Here is a 16,372-nt window from a genome sequence, read left to right as displayed (position 1 = left end):
CTTTGGTAAGATCTAAACCTCGTTAGGCTATCAAAATCATTTGGTCTTCTCTTTCCAATCGTACACATACGTTTTTAATATATTGAGGCACTTGGGGGCAATCACAGAGATCCCCCCCTTTCTGCCTACATACTGACACTTCACTTGCTGCCAAATTCATTCAGGATGCCAGAGACCTAGGAAGAAACGATTCAAATCATCTCCTACAAGGAATTGGGCTCAGGTAATATATCTTGTTGGGCATGAAAGTGAAAACGGCATAATAGGATATTTTACTAACATGCTTATATCCCTGTTACGTTGAGCCAATGGTCAGAGAACAGCATCTTAAAGAGATAAGAAAAAATGATACCCACTACCCCTTTCTTTTATCATCATCATCACCATCCAATATCTGCCCAAGCAGGGTCTAAACCAACTTCATGTTGAAGCTTTATACTTAGATTATGCTATATATTTAAATTATAAATTAAGAAGGCTCAAGTCTTAAGAACACTCCCTTTGGGATACAAAGTCACTGGATCCACAGTTATGAAAAGGTTTCTTATTTATAAAAACCTCTGAAAAAAGTAACACCATGCCTTGAAAATATTCTAAATAAAATGACAGAACAGAATTTTTACTGAGGTCTTCATTATGGCATAGAGAGAGAACTTGAAAGCAGGAATGACTAAAGCAAGAGGAAGAGAGAATATCTTAGATGGAAAAGACAGAAAAACATCACAGAAAGAGGAGAGGCAGGTGTGGTAAAGACCAGACCCTCACAGTTTGGACTTCATTGTTCTGTGGCTTCATTTTGAATGTGGCAACATCATATTTCCATGGACAATAAAAACTGAAGCTATCATTGGTAACTTTTGAGGAAACAGGAAAAAAAGAGCTAGAACCATTTCAAGATAGATGCTTTTCCACCTGTTTTCCTTTAAAAACACACCCTCTTATGGAAGCTTTTAAAATCAACTGGATAAGTTATTCACAATGGCCAGAACCACCATTTCTTCCCAATACAAGGTCATGCAGCTGAATTCTAAGTGAGAAATCATTTCCTGATCTGCTTTTCTCCAACACTCCATCTCAATCAACCACCCTGAAGATATATACTGTGTACATAAAGCAATTTAGAAACTTCTGTGGAAACAACCCTTTAAATTTAAGAAAACCAAGTAAAGAGAAAAAAGGTTAAAATGCACCTACAAGCAGTAATCTGTTGAAAAGGCAATGAATTGGTGGCTCCGTAATTCACAGAACTTAGAGTTTATGTTTTTGGATCTTATGAATTAAACTCCCTATTTGTGGTCATGTTATCACAGTTCTATTAGAGGCAAATGCCTTTGAATCTGAATGGTTTCAGGCATTTGTCTGAAGTAACTCACTCATGAGTAGGATTAAGGAAATGTACTTAATTTTCTCCAACCAAGAGCAAGCTTCCCTAGGGCACTGGAAGAGGGCTAATAAGAGGCTCATTTATTTCCATGCACCTGTGATTTTGTTCCTAAGTGGTGTGAACGGCTATTGAGTTCAATATCAGGACTTCTCGTTTCCAAATTACTTAGCTCTCATTTCATCTAGAGGTGAATCAAGAAGGCATCCTCTGATGTTGATGATATTGCCTTCCATATAACACTCGGAGAGAAAACAGAGGTAATTATTTACCTAGGTGGGTGAGAAAGGTGGAAAAGTACCTTCTTGTTTTTTTTAATTAAAATACTTTGTGAGGCAATCCTAGGACAGACATTACTTTCTATATCACTCACATTTTTTCAGTTGCTGATAAGTGAATCATAATCCACAGTATCTCACATATTTTGGTGTGTAAGCAACGCAGACAAACACCTTCCTTGCTGCCCTTTTGAACACACACAAACATGGGTTGACTTTAATTGTTCGTAGTTCTGCAATAACGAAACACTCAGTCAAAACTGCCTGATGTTGACCATCAATTCTAGATCCACATGAAGATTGAATGAGGCAAGAACCTAACCTGTTAATAACTGACAGATTTCCCAATTTCCCCTTGGAAAATCTGGAAGAAAATTAGACAAACAGAGGAAGAAGGGGTCTTTCCCCATGACTGTCAACCACCATATGCAATGTATTAATTTCTTGCTGTTCGTTTTTTACTGTGATCTGGATCCAGACAAAGTGACTCTGCATTATCCCTTTTATTAGAAGAGTCTAATTGCTTGGAGTTAATTTCTTGGACCTAAGAAGTTTGTCACTACATATCTGTGTCTTTATCTACAGATATTTTTATAACATAGGAGGAAGCTGAGTTCCCCTGCAAAGAGCATCTTTTCTGTTAGTTGGTTGGTTGTTTGGTTTTTTCGAGGTTGGGGGAGGTGCTCACCAGAGACACACACTGCCCCTTCGGATCTGGCTGGCAGGTGGTGGCTTCTGGGCTCCACACCCTCTGCAAAGCGAGCAGTGGCTTGGTGCTCACAGTTGGTTGATTGGCAGGGCTCGGAGCATCTTTGCATACAAGCAACTCCCTGCTTTAGAGCACCTCCTGTAGTTTTGTCCCATTAACCTGAGCACAACAGCTTGATGAATTAATGGTTATAGAGGCACAGTTGGCAGCTTCTAATTAAATAATTATGGCTAAGCAGCTGCACGGAAGCTGTCATGCACCTTAGAAAGGCAGCAGCCAGTTTTATTGATCCTAAGACAGAGGAAGAGTTAACACTTAGCTCTGGTTGTTAGGTACAAAGGGCAAGTATATCATATGCAGTATATGTGCTGTGCAATATGAAGTTGCTGTACGTTTGTGCTAGCCTGTCCATGGAGTGATGGAGAGCAAACCTTGGCAACCTCTCGGCAACCCAACAAAGAAGGAAGTGATTATATGATCAGAGAACAGAGTCTGTCGAGAGCAATCTAAAAAGGACGTAGTGTTATATGGATGAGTCTTTGATGAACACAGAAATGTCACTGAGCTAGCAGGCAAATACACTCAGGTTCTGGGTATCATTTAGATGAGCAAGTGATTAGAATCAAGTGTAGTCTTTTTGAGGGGCTATGGCTGGTAGGTTTTCTTTTATTTGACTGAAGTTTCTTAAGAGGCTGCTTTCAAATATTAGAAATTGGAGAACAAGGTAAACATCACACACCTAGATTTAAACTCTATGATGCATTTTTCCCCAAAAGTTAGAAGATATTTATTCTACAGAAACACAGATAATGTCAGACTCCTTTGTAGAAAGCTAAAACGCTAAAGCCTTATCTCTATACTAGTGGAAAATTCACCAGAAGGAAGAAAGCAGAAGCTGGCAATTAAGTTCCAACATAGAGGAAGGTACAGATTACAGATAAAGGCCATAGGTAGGGATATTGGACCAAATAATGCTTGTTCCAACACATCAGAACGTTACTGAACTGCTGGCTGATTTTATTTTTCTACACAGGCTGTTCTTTCTATACAATCCATGTGTCTTCACTTCCAAAAACCAAATGTGTGATAACCCAGTAGAGAGCAACCCGGCTTCCCACAGGCCTTGTCACCAAGGTTCCCAGCACCATCTCCAAATGAATAAACACAACTGTAGGCAAAAACCAGTCCAGGAAATTCAGTCGTATCTTTATATGTAAAGCCATTTAGATATTTTAATTCTCAAAATTTATGTATTTGCCTTAAAATAAGAATAGAGAAAAACTGGAAACATATTTATGGAATTCACTTCACCCAACTCCCAGACCTGTTGAAAATCAGCAGTTCATCAAGCACTAAACTTTACAGATTGATTGATTGTTCTCCTTTCAGAGATCAATGGCTTATATTTAGAATAATGCCATTTCTTAAAATAAGGCATTCTGTACAGTCGTTTAAACAGATGGACTGACCTCTAAGAAACTCTTACTTTAAAGGCACAATTTAAAGGTGCAATTGTTTCCTTTCTTTTTTTCCCTTCTGGCTTCCTTTTATGTCAGTGATTCTATCACCTCAGCTATCTGAAGATGACTGCATGTGACTAACAATTCTCAAGGATTCATTCCTTTTACATGACTCCTAAATGAAGCTCAACTTAATTAAGTCTGCACTGCAACTCATACCTCAGTACAAATTGCTAAGGAATCAAATCACAAATCTGTAAAGCCTAGAAAAGCAAATTTCAGACTTGGGGTTGGGGGGGAAGGGGGTCTTTCGTCAGTCTATACTGCCATCTAGCCAAGATCATGTCATTCAGTGCAATATCCATTTGTGTTTTCAACGCCCCCATGAAAGCCAGTCTTCAGCAACCAGCTTAAGAGACCCCAAAGTTAGATAAAAGAATAGACAGCAGTACTTCAGCCACTCTGAGTCTATCAACCTCCTGTGGACCAACAGCTAAGTTCTAATGTTCTTATGTTCACAAGTCAATATCTGACAGAGACATACATGCCTGTTTTCATTCCACATATTACCTATACCAATATCATTCGCATCTTGCGATGTTTGAGGCCTTTAAACATTCTGTGATTTGACTGGAAAAACAAACGTTGTCTTAGGTAAGACATGAAAGCTGACTATAACCTCTAATCTTCTAGCTGTACCTCAAGGGTTAAAAAAAAAAAAAAACCAAAATAGTACTCCTTAGACATAGACTGAACATGCAGACATATAGTTCTGTTAAGAGGACCCATACACATGAAAAAACAAAAAGAACCCGTGGTACTTACGATAGAAGACGTACTCAGTGTAACTTGACCAGATCTTGTCATCTGTATATTGGTTGACGAAAGATGCTGTCACTGAGGAGTTACAGGCCACCATGTGGAATCCACATTCTGACAACATATCAAAAGCCCTTTCCAGATGCCTGAATTTGAGATAAAATCTGGAGGTGTATCTTTCTGGGGCTCTGTCAGGGTCTCTGCTCTCATTCAAAGTTTCTCCAAAGACCTCCTTTGCCAAGGAAATCCTTCCACAAACCAAAATCCTGGGAACTCTCCGAAACTTGGCATCTGCCTGCCCCTCTCTGCCCATGGTGCAGGACCCCCTGTAACCCACAGTAATAAAACCCCACTTGCGGTCAGCAGGGAGTAGCGAGGAAGGGGGGCAGATTCTCGTGTCACTTCCTTGGGAGGCATCTTCGAAGTCACTATGGCAGAATTCATCTGGGCTTTGCTTGATTTCATCAGGGGACAGGAGTTTGACCAAGTCTGGGAGCTGGAAGTACTCAGCTTCCCTTTTCAGTCTTCCCCTTTCTGGAAAGTGATCAGGCAGGACCACCTGCCTGTCCCTGAGATAGTCCAGAATATAACGGAACAAGAATCCATCTCTGTCAATGAAAAACCTTCCCTTGGAGTCCTTGGCTAGATCGTTAGCTGTGTCTCTCTTTGGGGAAAACATTTTCCACAGGAGGGAATGAGGGATGCTTATTAATGTGGAATGGCGAGTGAAATAAACTTGACCCCCAACATTCAGCTCCACGACCTCAGGGAAGGAGTTGGGAACTGCAGCCCCTTGTTCTCGAGGATAATAACGACTACAGTTTCCACTCAGAGCCATTGTCCCTTTCTTCTTCTTCTTCTATTTTGATGTGAAGGGTGCAGTTCAATGGAGTCAGAGCCTGATTCTTTGCACCAACTTGTAAGGGAGGGAGAGGATGCTACCTTGTTAAAAAACGGCCTTCTCTTACCCAGTTTTTTCCCCAAGAAAGCAAAATTTCAAAGAGTCCACAGGTGAAGTGATGCTGCAAAAGTAGTTTAAACCCTGGCAGGTGGTAAGCTATTACTTCATGGAATATAATCAACTCATCAGCATCCAATCTTCCCCCAAGCTCAGTAGGCAAGGCAGGCCAGGTCCCCAGTTACTGAGAGGTCTGTGTGAAGGAAAAGAGAGAAAATTATTTCCTCAAACCCAGCATGAGTCAGAAAAAAAGAGACCACTGGAGAGAGAAGAGGGAAGGAGAGAAGCAGGAAGGAAGGGAGGGAGGGAGAGAGGGAGGGAGGGAGAGATTATTTTACATAAGCAGCCCTGGAACTACTGATTTCAGCCATTCTTCAACTAAATCGTAGCTTCTCTCAAGCTATTTTGTGTCTACATATTTATCCATATTCCTCTGTCTCCAGCATTTAGTATTTAAAACATTTCTATTTGATTTCTGCATTAAAAAGGAATAAGCAGTTTTCAACTTCTAAAAGGGGATTTTTTTTTTTTTTTTTTTCTGTCTGGACAGGAAAAGTAAAAATCCTCGGAACTTACCTTAGTGAGTGCTGGAAACAGTTCTTGCGCAGAAATACCCATTTGCAAAGCAGTCGGAATCCACAGCCACACACAGAGTCTGGAGCTTGTCAAATCCCAAAGAGGTAAAGGACAGAGGTATCAATGAAAAGTGCCAGAGAGATGTGCTCTTAGAAAATAATCATATATATGTGCGTGTGTGTATATATATATATATATATATATATATATATATATATAAAGATTTATACAAATGTATATTTGTGTATATGTATGTATATATTCACTTCCAATCTCAAGTTAAAACAAGTCACAAAAAAGTTAAACCGTGACGAGAGGTGGCTGGATTGAAGAAGCAAAGCAGAGAAAAATATTCATCCAAAGCTTCTCCAGGAAAAAAAAAAAAAAAAAATCAAACCTTTGGAAAGAATCCTTAAAACAGAAGAGAGTTGCAAGAGGTACTGGGACTTAGAAGCTTTTCAGAAAGCCCAGAAGCAGAAAGAAAGACAGATGTGCCCTGCTGGGGTCCCACGTAGCCACCCCACCTGCCGGCAAAGGCAAGCGGGCTCCCATGTTCCCAGTCAAGTGGGAGCCGGCGGGCGCCGCAGCGCCGAAATGACGGCGGGGGGCTCGGGCTCGGGCTTCTCCGGCGGCGGAGCTGGGTGGTTCCACAGTTCCCAGTGCAGTTCGGATGCTGTTGTTTCAGCAGTGCAGGCAAGAAACCATCCAGGGAAATGACTATTACATCATCTTAAAGGAATATGGCTTGGAGAAAGCGGAGGCAGCTCCGAGTCACGTCCGCCTCGCTGACAGGTCGCCAGGACTGCACAGGGACGCCACGCTCCGGCCGTGGGCACGCGACTCCGGGGCGCTCCGGGCTCGGGGCGGGGACGCAGCGCTGCGCAGCCACTCCCCCCCTCCCCGTCCTGTCCGGAAGTCTGGAGTTTCCAAGCGCCTTTGCTTTGCCCTTTCCTCCTGTCTTCAGACCTCCACCGCCACCACCATCCCCCAGAAACAACCCCCCAACCCAGTGGTGAGACGAACACAGCGATTTTTCATTAAAAAAAATCAACGAACATGCCCTTCGCACGTGCACTGAATTTCTGCGGAAGGGCAAATTGCCCCTCTAAAGCTTGTTTTTATAAAAAAAAAAAAAAGAAAGAAAAGAAAGAAAACACACCCAATGACCCCAATGTTCAAGCTACAAAGTAGTTTTTTTTTCCAACCAAAGAGGATGAAACCATATTCTCTCAGATGCCCTCACCTGTTTTTTCCCTTCTTCTCCATCCCTCTGGCAGCCCACCACAGGAAATAAATAAATAAATAATAAATACATACATGCATAGGTACAGTCTCTCTGGAATTAATGATGCTCCTTCAAAAGAATCCACGAAGCACTGGTACCCTCAGAAAAGCCAGGGTTTATATCAGTAAGTCATTAGTTTAGCTTCCATGTAAATTGTTACCTGCAACCTTTTTTCTGGGGCTGTTTCCTTACAGAGAGTCTCTTTGGATGTGCCCCCGCCCCCTCCCATCTCATCCCAAGAGGACTCTGGTGGAAGACACGCCTGCAAAGAGACATTTTACTCCCGTCCCAGAGGGTTCCCTTAAGTGCATCATTAGAGTTTCAGGAAGGCATTTCCAGGGCAACCTAATCCACTAACAAAGTGCTTCCAGTTGATCCTGCCAGTCAATAATGGCCCAGCCAACAGCTTACAGTAAGTCAGCCATTTCCCCTTTCAAACACCAACGTCTTAGGACTCACATTCCTAATGAGAATATAGTACTTCATCTATGAATAATATATGTGAGGCACACTCCATTCCAAACAACTGCTATTTTTAAAAAACGAAAACCAAAAATGGAGAGGAAAGTATGAATTAGATTTTATGGGATACACGTGTTTATTGCCAACTCTTGCCCCAAGAATTAGCTTGAAGATAGACTCATCGGTAGCATAAAATAATTTCTAATTTAACGCTCTTTTCTTTCACTAAGAACCGGATTACTGAACGCATTCAGAGTATTAGCTAACACTCCAACACCTGATTATACTTGACTTTGTTTCTTTAACGAATGTATTAACCTGTTCTGCCCTCAATAATTGGGACTTTAACGCTGGACCAATCAAGGATGTGTCTGTTATTTGATGCACTCATATCGCCATCTAGTGTTTTCAAACTATCAGTGCACATCTGTATCTGGCAACTTAACTGAGCCAAAAGTTAGATTTTTTTTTTTCCTTTATTTTAAAGTTTTTATAGTGGTTTGAGTATTTCCAGAAATGTTCTGTTCACCAAGATGACAAAGTAAACATTTAGTTGACATCTGGTTAAGGGAAAAAATAAGTCTGAATCTATACCTATTAAGTACTGGTTTTGTTTGTAGTTAAGAGCAAATTATTTTGTCTAACAGAGTAGGCCAGTACGCCATGACAATAGCTTTGGAGATTAGATATTAAAATATTTGGGGGACAGTCTGACAGGAAGTGAAGAATGGGAGGAAGAAAAATCATAGTCTTTTAAAGATAAAAGGAACTTGTGAAATGGAATCACCATCTCGTCTTCAAGATATGGAAACTGAGTACCAGAGAGGGAAAGCACTTCCACAGGGTCACACAGCTGTGGAGTAGCAGGGTAGGGGTTAGACCGCTGCCTATTCAGAATGATCAATGTCCTGTTTTTAACCTTATGGATTCTAGAATAGGGATGGAGAGGTGGCAAGTAAAGAAAACAAGAAGAATTTCAAGATTATTACACATTTGAAAAAAAAAGAGCAAGTCATTTAAAAGAGCTTTTAGCATTAAGTTGAGTTGAAAGGCTAAAATATTTTTACCATTTAAAAGAAGAGTAATCTGAATTTCAAAAATGAGGAGCTCTGTTTATTTGTCTGGGTTCCATAGAGTAGGCTATTTTTGAGACAAGTAGTTTTTAATGTTTGTGGAGAATGGACTGCTTGGAGAATCTTAGGAAATCTAGGAAATGAATACACAAGCATAAAAGTTCACATTCAGTGTCGGGGCAGAGCTTCTCAGAAAGGTCTGAGTAAAGAGAGGAACCAGGGAGATCACGTGGCCAGGGACTCACATTCCCAGCAATCCTCAAATTTTGACTATGAACCTTCTTTCTGATATGAGATTACACACACACAGAGACACGTTCTGAGGATTGAAAAAAATAAAACATAAAACATTCACCACACGACCTTAACCTTGTGACCACACCACCTGAAATGCACTCTGAATTCGTATTTCTTAATATTTTTTAATGAACACTGTAACTATCCCAGGCTTTACACACTTGTATTGCTGTATATTGTTTTGTACTAAAAAAAAAGTTCATTTATTATAATAAACTGTTAAAAATAAACAACTGTTTTGCCAGCCCTCTTTAGGCATATTTACTTTTTTAATCTACCTGGAGCCTCAAGAAATTGAGAGGTTCTGGGCCTCTCATCTTTTGAGAGGTCAGGGGTTTGGTTTAGGATTGGCCCTAAGCCTATTCATGTCGGGTTCTGTAGAGCACAGGTTGACATCTGATCCGTACTCTTTCTTATTCCTTTAGTCTCTGGGATACAAAGGCTTGAGAAGTGGGCTTTGAGGAAACAAAGCAATACACCATATAGAGAGATTTAAATAGTGCTGGAGTAATCGAGTATGTCCTAGGGTGTCTCAGGAAGGCTGTCAGTAATCCCGGATGTTTGGTGCCTGAACAAGAGGCAAGAAGCCAAGTCTAGGCAGTTAGTGTGTTCCTGTCCTTCGTGTCAGCAGATAACGCTGCTAGTGTGATTATTCTCTTCTGACAGCTTTCCGCTGAAACACTGTGGGATGCCACACTCCACCCGAAGGCTGAACATCCAGCAACAGATTTCTCTTAAGGGAAGAGCGAGGAAGAATGTTCCATCCTGTTCCTTGTAATATTCAAGCCCACGGCACATGAAGACACACCATGGGTAATTTGTGGAATTGATAAAACGTGTCAGCTTCTGTTTCCTGTTCCCCACTTTCACACACCCCCAGAGCTGAATGTTGAAGAGTATATTCTCAAAAGGACAATTTTAATTTTGGAATAATGGGATCACTTCCCACATCCTCACCCCCTAACACATCCTTAAGTATCCTCTCCCCTCAAGCACTGATAGCTTTTATGCTGACTGTCTTTGTTATAAGGGAGGGAATTGATCTCATAAACTTACTCATACTAAGATGCAGTGCACTCATTGTGTTACATGCCCCAAGGACTCCTGAATTAGCACCATCATCTTAATAGCTACTGTTTATGGAGGGCCAGCCATAGTCATTACCTCTCTCCCAGCTCTCCCTGACTGGTGGTGTAACAGCACACAGGAGACTCAATGTCTCTGAGCCAGGGTAAAACGGAGAAAATGAGAAGACCTGCCTCCCAGGTGTGCTGGGCTGATAAAATACTATGATCTGCATGTTGGACCCCTAGCACGTTCCCTAGCTCTAGCTGAGTGCTTAATAAATAACAGCAGTATCCGTGATAGCCGTAGAAGTAGCCATATTTGTTGTTAGACTCAAGCTGAGGCACAAAGACATTACAGAGGGCTTCCCTGGTGGCGCAGTGGTTGAGAGTCTGCCTGCCAATGCAGGGGACACGGGTTCGAGCCCTGGTCTGGGAAGATCCCACATGCCGCGGAGCGACTAAGCCCATGAGCCACAACTACTGAGCCTGTTCTCTAGAGCCTGTGCTCCGCAACGAGAGAGGCCGCGACAGTGAGAGGCCCGCGCACCGCGATGAAGAGTGGCCCCCGCTCGCCGCAACTAGAGAAAGCCCTCGCGCAGAAACGAAGACCCAACACAGCCATAAATAAATAAATAAACAAAATAAAAATAAATAATAAGTTACAGAAGATGCCCAAAGATTGAAATTCACTTCTACTTCCAAAATCATTCATCTTCCCACTGTGCAGTTTTAGGTAAAGATCATTGCTTGTTATAAATGTATTTCTTAATAACGGGGGGATTTCAGGCTTTGGTGAGGGGGATGGGTGGCAAAACGGGGAACTGAGAATAATCAATACCGCGATGGTTAAAAATAGAAATTCCACTATCTTCTGCCAGACAAGGTTGCATTCCTGGTACCCTTTCATCCATTCCACACAGATTTACTAAGTCCCTATGTTGTATGCAGCACAGTGCTAGGTACTTAAGATACAAAGCTGAATTCAGTAGAATCTCTGAACTCAAACACTCACAAACACACACTCATACTCAAAATCATAGCAAGCGAAGACAAAGATTAAAAGGTTCTAGATCCTTGAGTACTGCCTCTTATTTGCAGAAAAAGATCCCTGCTGCTGTATTCAGCTTTGGGTCCTACATAGTTCACATATGACTTGGACAAGCCACTTAACCTCAGGTGGCCTCTGCTTCCATATCTATAAAATGAAGCTGTCTCCCCTTATAGAGATACTGTGACTGATGGCAAAAGAAAGATAAAATAGGGCTGCCAAATCTTCAGAGACATACTGGGAAGTAACAGAGGAAGAAGGCAGCAAACAGCAATCTCTCTTGTTAAAATAAAGCCTCACAAGAAAGAATTGGGATTAGACTTGTATAATTTTAACGTTGGAACGGGAGACCCTTCAAGATCATCCACTGCACTCTCAGCTCCACCTACAAGTTTGAGGTAATAGCAAACGTTCAGTCAAATCACTTCTCCCATGGTGTCTCCCTGAAAATACTCTTGAACTTGACTCCCAAAACATGAATAATAGCTAAAGCTGTTTGTACCACCATGGAGACTCTGAAAGGAAAGTCTGCCGAATAAAGTTCTTCCAAGTGAACTCATTTTGAGATCTGAGTTTTTTAAAAAATTTTATGCTGATCTGAAAAGCAAGTATGGACTGTTCTTCACATGTGAAGGTGACATCTTTTCTTTTTCTTCAAAACAAGGAAGCTTTTCTGGAACAAATGGTCCAAGTTAGGAGTGCATCGTTTGATCATGAAGTTGAGTGAAGCCAAGTCCACATATGTGTTTTGAAACTGTGATCTCATCAGCATGAAACCTAACCAACAGAAATATACTCGTCCTTAAAATGGATTGGAGAATTGTTGGGGAGGGGGGGTAAGAATATAGCTGCCCAGCTATCAAACAATTGGTTCCAGCAAATACATAGGCAGTATTTTAGGCATAACCATAAAAAACAAAAGAGGTCTACCTTGGCCGCCCCGTACAGTCCTACTCCGAGCAACCTGCTTAATCATGCTGTATCATTCACAGTGTGATGCTCATTGTATATGTTGTGTTATGCATATTGGCACCATCCTTACTATGTTTGCTACACATTATGCAACATATCTCTTGGTAAAGGAGTAGTGTAATTTGTAAGCCGGTAATTGTCAACCTTTTATCTTCTACCAGGAAACCCATTTTTCAAACATCTCTGTCACCCTTCCAAAATATGCAACAGACAGTAGCAATATCAAATCCGCAAACGCTTAGGTGTTAAGTTCAAAAACACTTATTTATTTAAAAAGCAATCAGTCAGAAATTGCAATAACAGGTCAGTGGTCTCTAGAGTGCCTTTTAATGTTTTTCTAAATAGTTTTATATACGCATACATGGAATTTATCGAACTCCCTGAAACAACTTGCGGGAAATGGAGTTTGAAAAGCCTAGTTATAATGAAAAGGAACAGGTTTTAGAATCAGGCAGAGCAAGGTTTGAAAGAGGTACCTACCAGCTGTATGATCATGAGCTAATCACTTTACCTCTCTGAGGATATTCGCCTCATGTATATATTAAAGATAGAAAAATCCACTTAGTGGGATTGATGGAAGGATTAGAGATAATATTCTGCAAGTGCTTGGCACATAGCAAATGTTCAATAGGTAAAGGGCAATGTGATTATATTTAGGCTTGGCTCCCTCACCTCCTCTCCATCTTCCTCCACTTTCTGCCTGCACACGATGGGTCTGTGTGAATGAGTGGGTGGGAGGGTACCACACTACTTATTCATACTGGTGATGAGACTGATCCCTTTTCTAAAAGTCTGCTTCTCCCTGCAAGGAGTGGGATAGGATAAAGGAAAGGGATACTGGGAACTCTAAGCACAACTGTCCTAGGAGATGGATAATTTGTTCATTTAAAAACATAGTCACCTGCCTTAGAAAGTAGCTATACTTTTCAGAGAATGATGAATAGAGGAAAGCTCATTCAGGATATCTCACATCATTTTACGGTGATCCAGCAGTCACTTTGGTGTGGCCATTGTTTGTAGAAGGCATTTTTCACAACTAAATCCAAACATGTCATACTTGTAGGTTGAAATGAATCTTACCAATAGCATCTGCAGACAGGAAAAGCAGGAAGAGAGAAGGGCAAAGACCAAATAACAAATGGAAAAATTCATCTCCAGGAACAAAATTAAATTGTTTTATTAGAGGACTTGAGAAGTCAAAGCTGGGAATTTCAGGCATGCTCTGAAATAACCACTTTGAGAGCCAGCACACTTTTTCCCTTGCCTTTTGAGTTATCTACAAGAAATCCAGGGATCCCTTTTCATTCATCTTCATAGCCCCCAGCAGCTAGCATAGGATCTGGCGTCTGGAAGGTGCTCAATAAATGTTTGTTGAATTTAATTGCAGGAGCAAGAGTGTTTTCTCAGAATGGCACAAAAAGTGGTATACTAAGAAGCTGGCAGGGTCGTGTCAGAACGAGCTGTTAGTCGGTAGTTGATTTCAGTTTAGCTCTCAAAACATTGAGTTCTCCATGCTGTCGACTAAAAAAAAAAATACACAGCCAAAAAGTTGAGAATTACGTTTTGTTTGGTGCACAAAACTCAGCACTTCAGCCTGGGACGCAGCCTCTTAGATAGTTCTGAGGGACTGCTCTGAAGAGGTAAGCGGGGAGTCAGGATACATAGGATTTTTTGCACCAAAGACCAGGTAGTGGAACTTCAAATGATTACTGTTAATTAAAGAAGACCAGACATCTCAAGTTAATGAATTTAGCACTTTTCTTTTATGCATGGGAAGATGCAAAAATCTGGCTCCTTGAAATCACTCCTTTGATATGCACCTCAGCTATCTGGGGCCAGAATCCTGCTTTTCTCCATCCTGAATCCCTCCAGGTGCACAGCTCGGGGCGGCTGCAATGGCTGAGGGCTTGGGGGGGGGCGCAGCCTGTTTGTCCCCAGGGTGAGTTCTCTCAGGGCTCACCACATGGGGCGGCTGTAGTGGCTTGATGGCTGCAACATCCTTTGTCTACTGATATGGCAGGCAACATTTTTCATTCACGCTGCTACTAGGGACTTTTGCATTTGGTCAGGACCCAGAGAAATCAACTAACTGCAAAAACGGCCGTTCTTAACTCACCACTGCAAAGAGGTCATCCAAGTACCCAGTGCCCAGTCCAAATGGAGTGAAAAAAGGAAGACCATTTACACCCTTGGAAGAGGAAGATACCACAAAGTTTTTAGTTTCAAAACTGCACTGACACCGGTTTCTTAAAATATTCATGTCTGTGTTTGTGGCCAAACAAACTAATGAAACTAACAAATAAAACATGCTGACTGCCAGACCTATTCACCTACGTTATTTCTTTTAATTCCTACAACAATCCTGAACGGTTGGTATTGTGGGGAGAATAAAAGAGCCTCCAAGAGGTTAAATAATTAGCAAGAGGTCACACCAAGCTTGTCTGATGCCAAAGCCCCCTTTTAACGACACCAAATTACTTAGGCATAATTCCTTGTATTAAATATCCTCAGTCTGTGTCTAATATTTGGATTTGCTCACACAGAGCAGCAACACATTCCTAGCATAGATCACCACTGTATCCCCAATCCTAGTTCTGTGCCTGGCACAGAGAAAGCACTCTGTAAGGATTTGTCAAAGGTTTGTTAGAATGAACAAGTGAATGAATAAATCAACGTGTGAGGGACTTCCCTGGTGGCGCAGTGGTTGAGAATCTGCCTGCTAATACAGGGGACACGGGTTCGAGCCTTGGTCTGGGAAGATCCCACATGCCGCAGAGCAACTAGGCCCGTGAGCCACAGCTACTGAGCCTGCGCATCTGGAGCCTGTGCTCCGCAACAAGAGAGTCCGCGACAGTGAGAGGCACGCGCACCGCGATGAGGAGTGGCCCCCGCTTGCCACAACTAGAGAAAGCCCTCTCACAGAAACGAAGACCCAACACAGCCATAAATAAATTAATTAATTAATTAAAAAAAAAAAAAAAAGAATACGCCTGCCAATGCAGGGGACACGGGTTCGAGTCCTGGTCTGGGAACATCCCACATGCTGCGGAGCAACTAAGCCCATGCGCCACAACTACTGAGCCTGCACTCTAGAGCGCACGAGCCACAACTACTGAGCCCACGTACCACAACTACTGAAGCCCTCATGCCTAGAGTCCGTGCTCCGCAACAAGAGAAACCAGCGCAATAAAAAGCCTGCGCACCTTGGGCTTCCCTGGTGGCGCAGTGGTTGAGAGTCTGCCTGCCAATGCAGGGCACACGGGTTCGAGCCCTGGCCTGGGGGGATCCCACATGCCGCGGAGCAACTAGGCCCGTGAGCCACAACTACTGAGCCTGCACGTCTGGAGCCTGTGCTCCGCAACAAGAGAGGCCGCGATAGTGAGAGCCCCGCGCACTGCGATGAAGAGTGGCCCCCACTTGCTGCAACTAGAGAAAGCCCTCGCACAGAAACGAAGACCCAACACAAACAAAAATAAATAAATAAATAAAAATTAAACTTTAAAAAAAAAAAAAAAAAGCCTGCGCACCTCAACAAAGAGTAGCCCCCGCTCACCACAACTAGAGAAAAGCCCGCGAGCAGCTGAGAAGACCCAACGCAGCCAAAATAAATAAATAAATAAATAAGCAAATAAATGAACAAACTACCAGCTGGGACAAATGGTGTCCAGAAATTTTAGCTGGAAACAGCAAGGTTCTGATCTCATGTGGTGTGTCTAATTTTCTTTACTCCTGAAATTTTGGTTCCAAACGGAAGACTGATTCCAAAGATGAAAAAGTGTTCCAAAGAGGAAAAGTTAAAAGTTTTTCATAACAGCATCAAAGAATTGGCCCTTCATGAATCCACAAGGCTGAGTACTATAGATTTATATGTTTATGTTCCAGAATTTAGAAGCTTTTAGAAATAAGAAACTCCTTTGGAGATAAAGCTAAAAACCCCAGGGTTTTTTTTTAAGTGCTTAGATGGTGAAAAAAAAATGTGATTTACTT

The 16,372-nt window shown here is 41.9% G+C and overlaps 1 protein-coding gene across 1 annotated transcript in view; it reads right to left on the bottom strand.

Annotated features, from left to right (window-relative positions):
* KCTD16 (potassium channel tetramerization domain containing 16) overlaps positions 1-5,682 on the bottom strand; it is a 278,802-nt gene extending 273,120 nt beyond the window's left edge. The window contains exon 1 of the mRNA XM_059919533.1: positions 4,654-5,682. Coding sequence (XP_059775516.1) covers positions 4,654-5,485 — 832 coding nt within the window. The 5' untranslated portion in view covers positions 5,486-5,682. The remainder of the gene's footprint in view (positions 1-4,653) is intronic.
* Between the last annotated feature and the right edge of the window lie 10,690 nt (positions 5,683-16,372).

This window comes from Balaenoptera ricei, chromosome 3 (assembly GCF_028023285.1).
Source record: "Balaenoptera ricei isolate mBalRic1 chromosome 3, mBalRic1.hap2, whole genome shotgun sequence".
Classification (NCBI taxonomy): Eukaryota; Metazoa; Chordata; class Mammalia; order Artiodactyla; family Balaenopteridae; genus Balaenoptera; species Balaenoptera ricei.
Note: the sequence above shows the minus strand (reverse complement) of the source record. Positions and strands in the feature narration are given on the sequence as shown.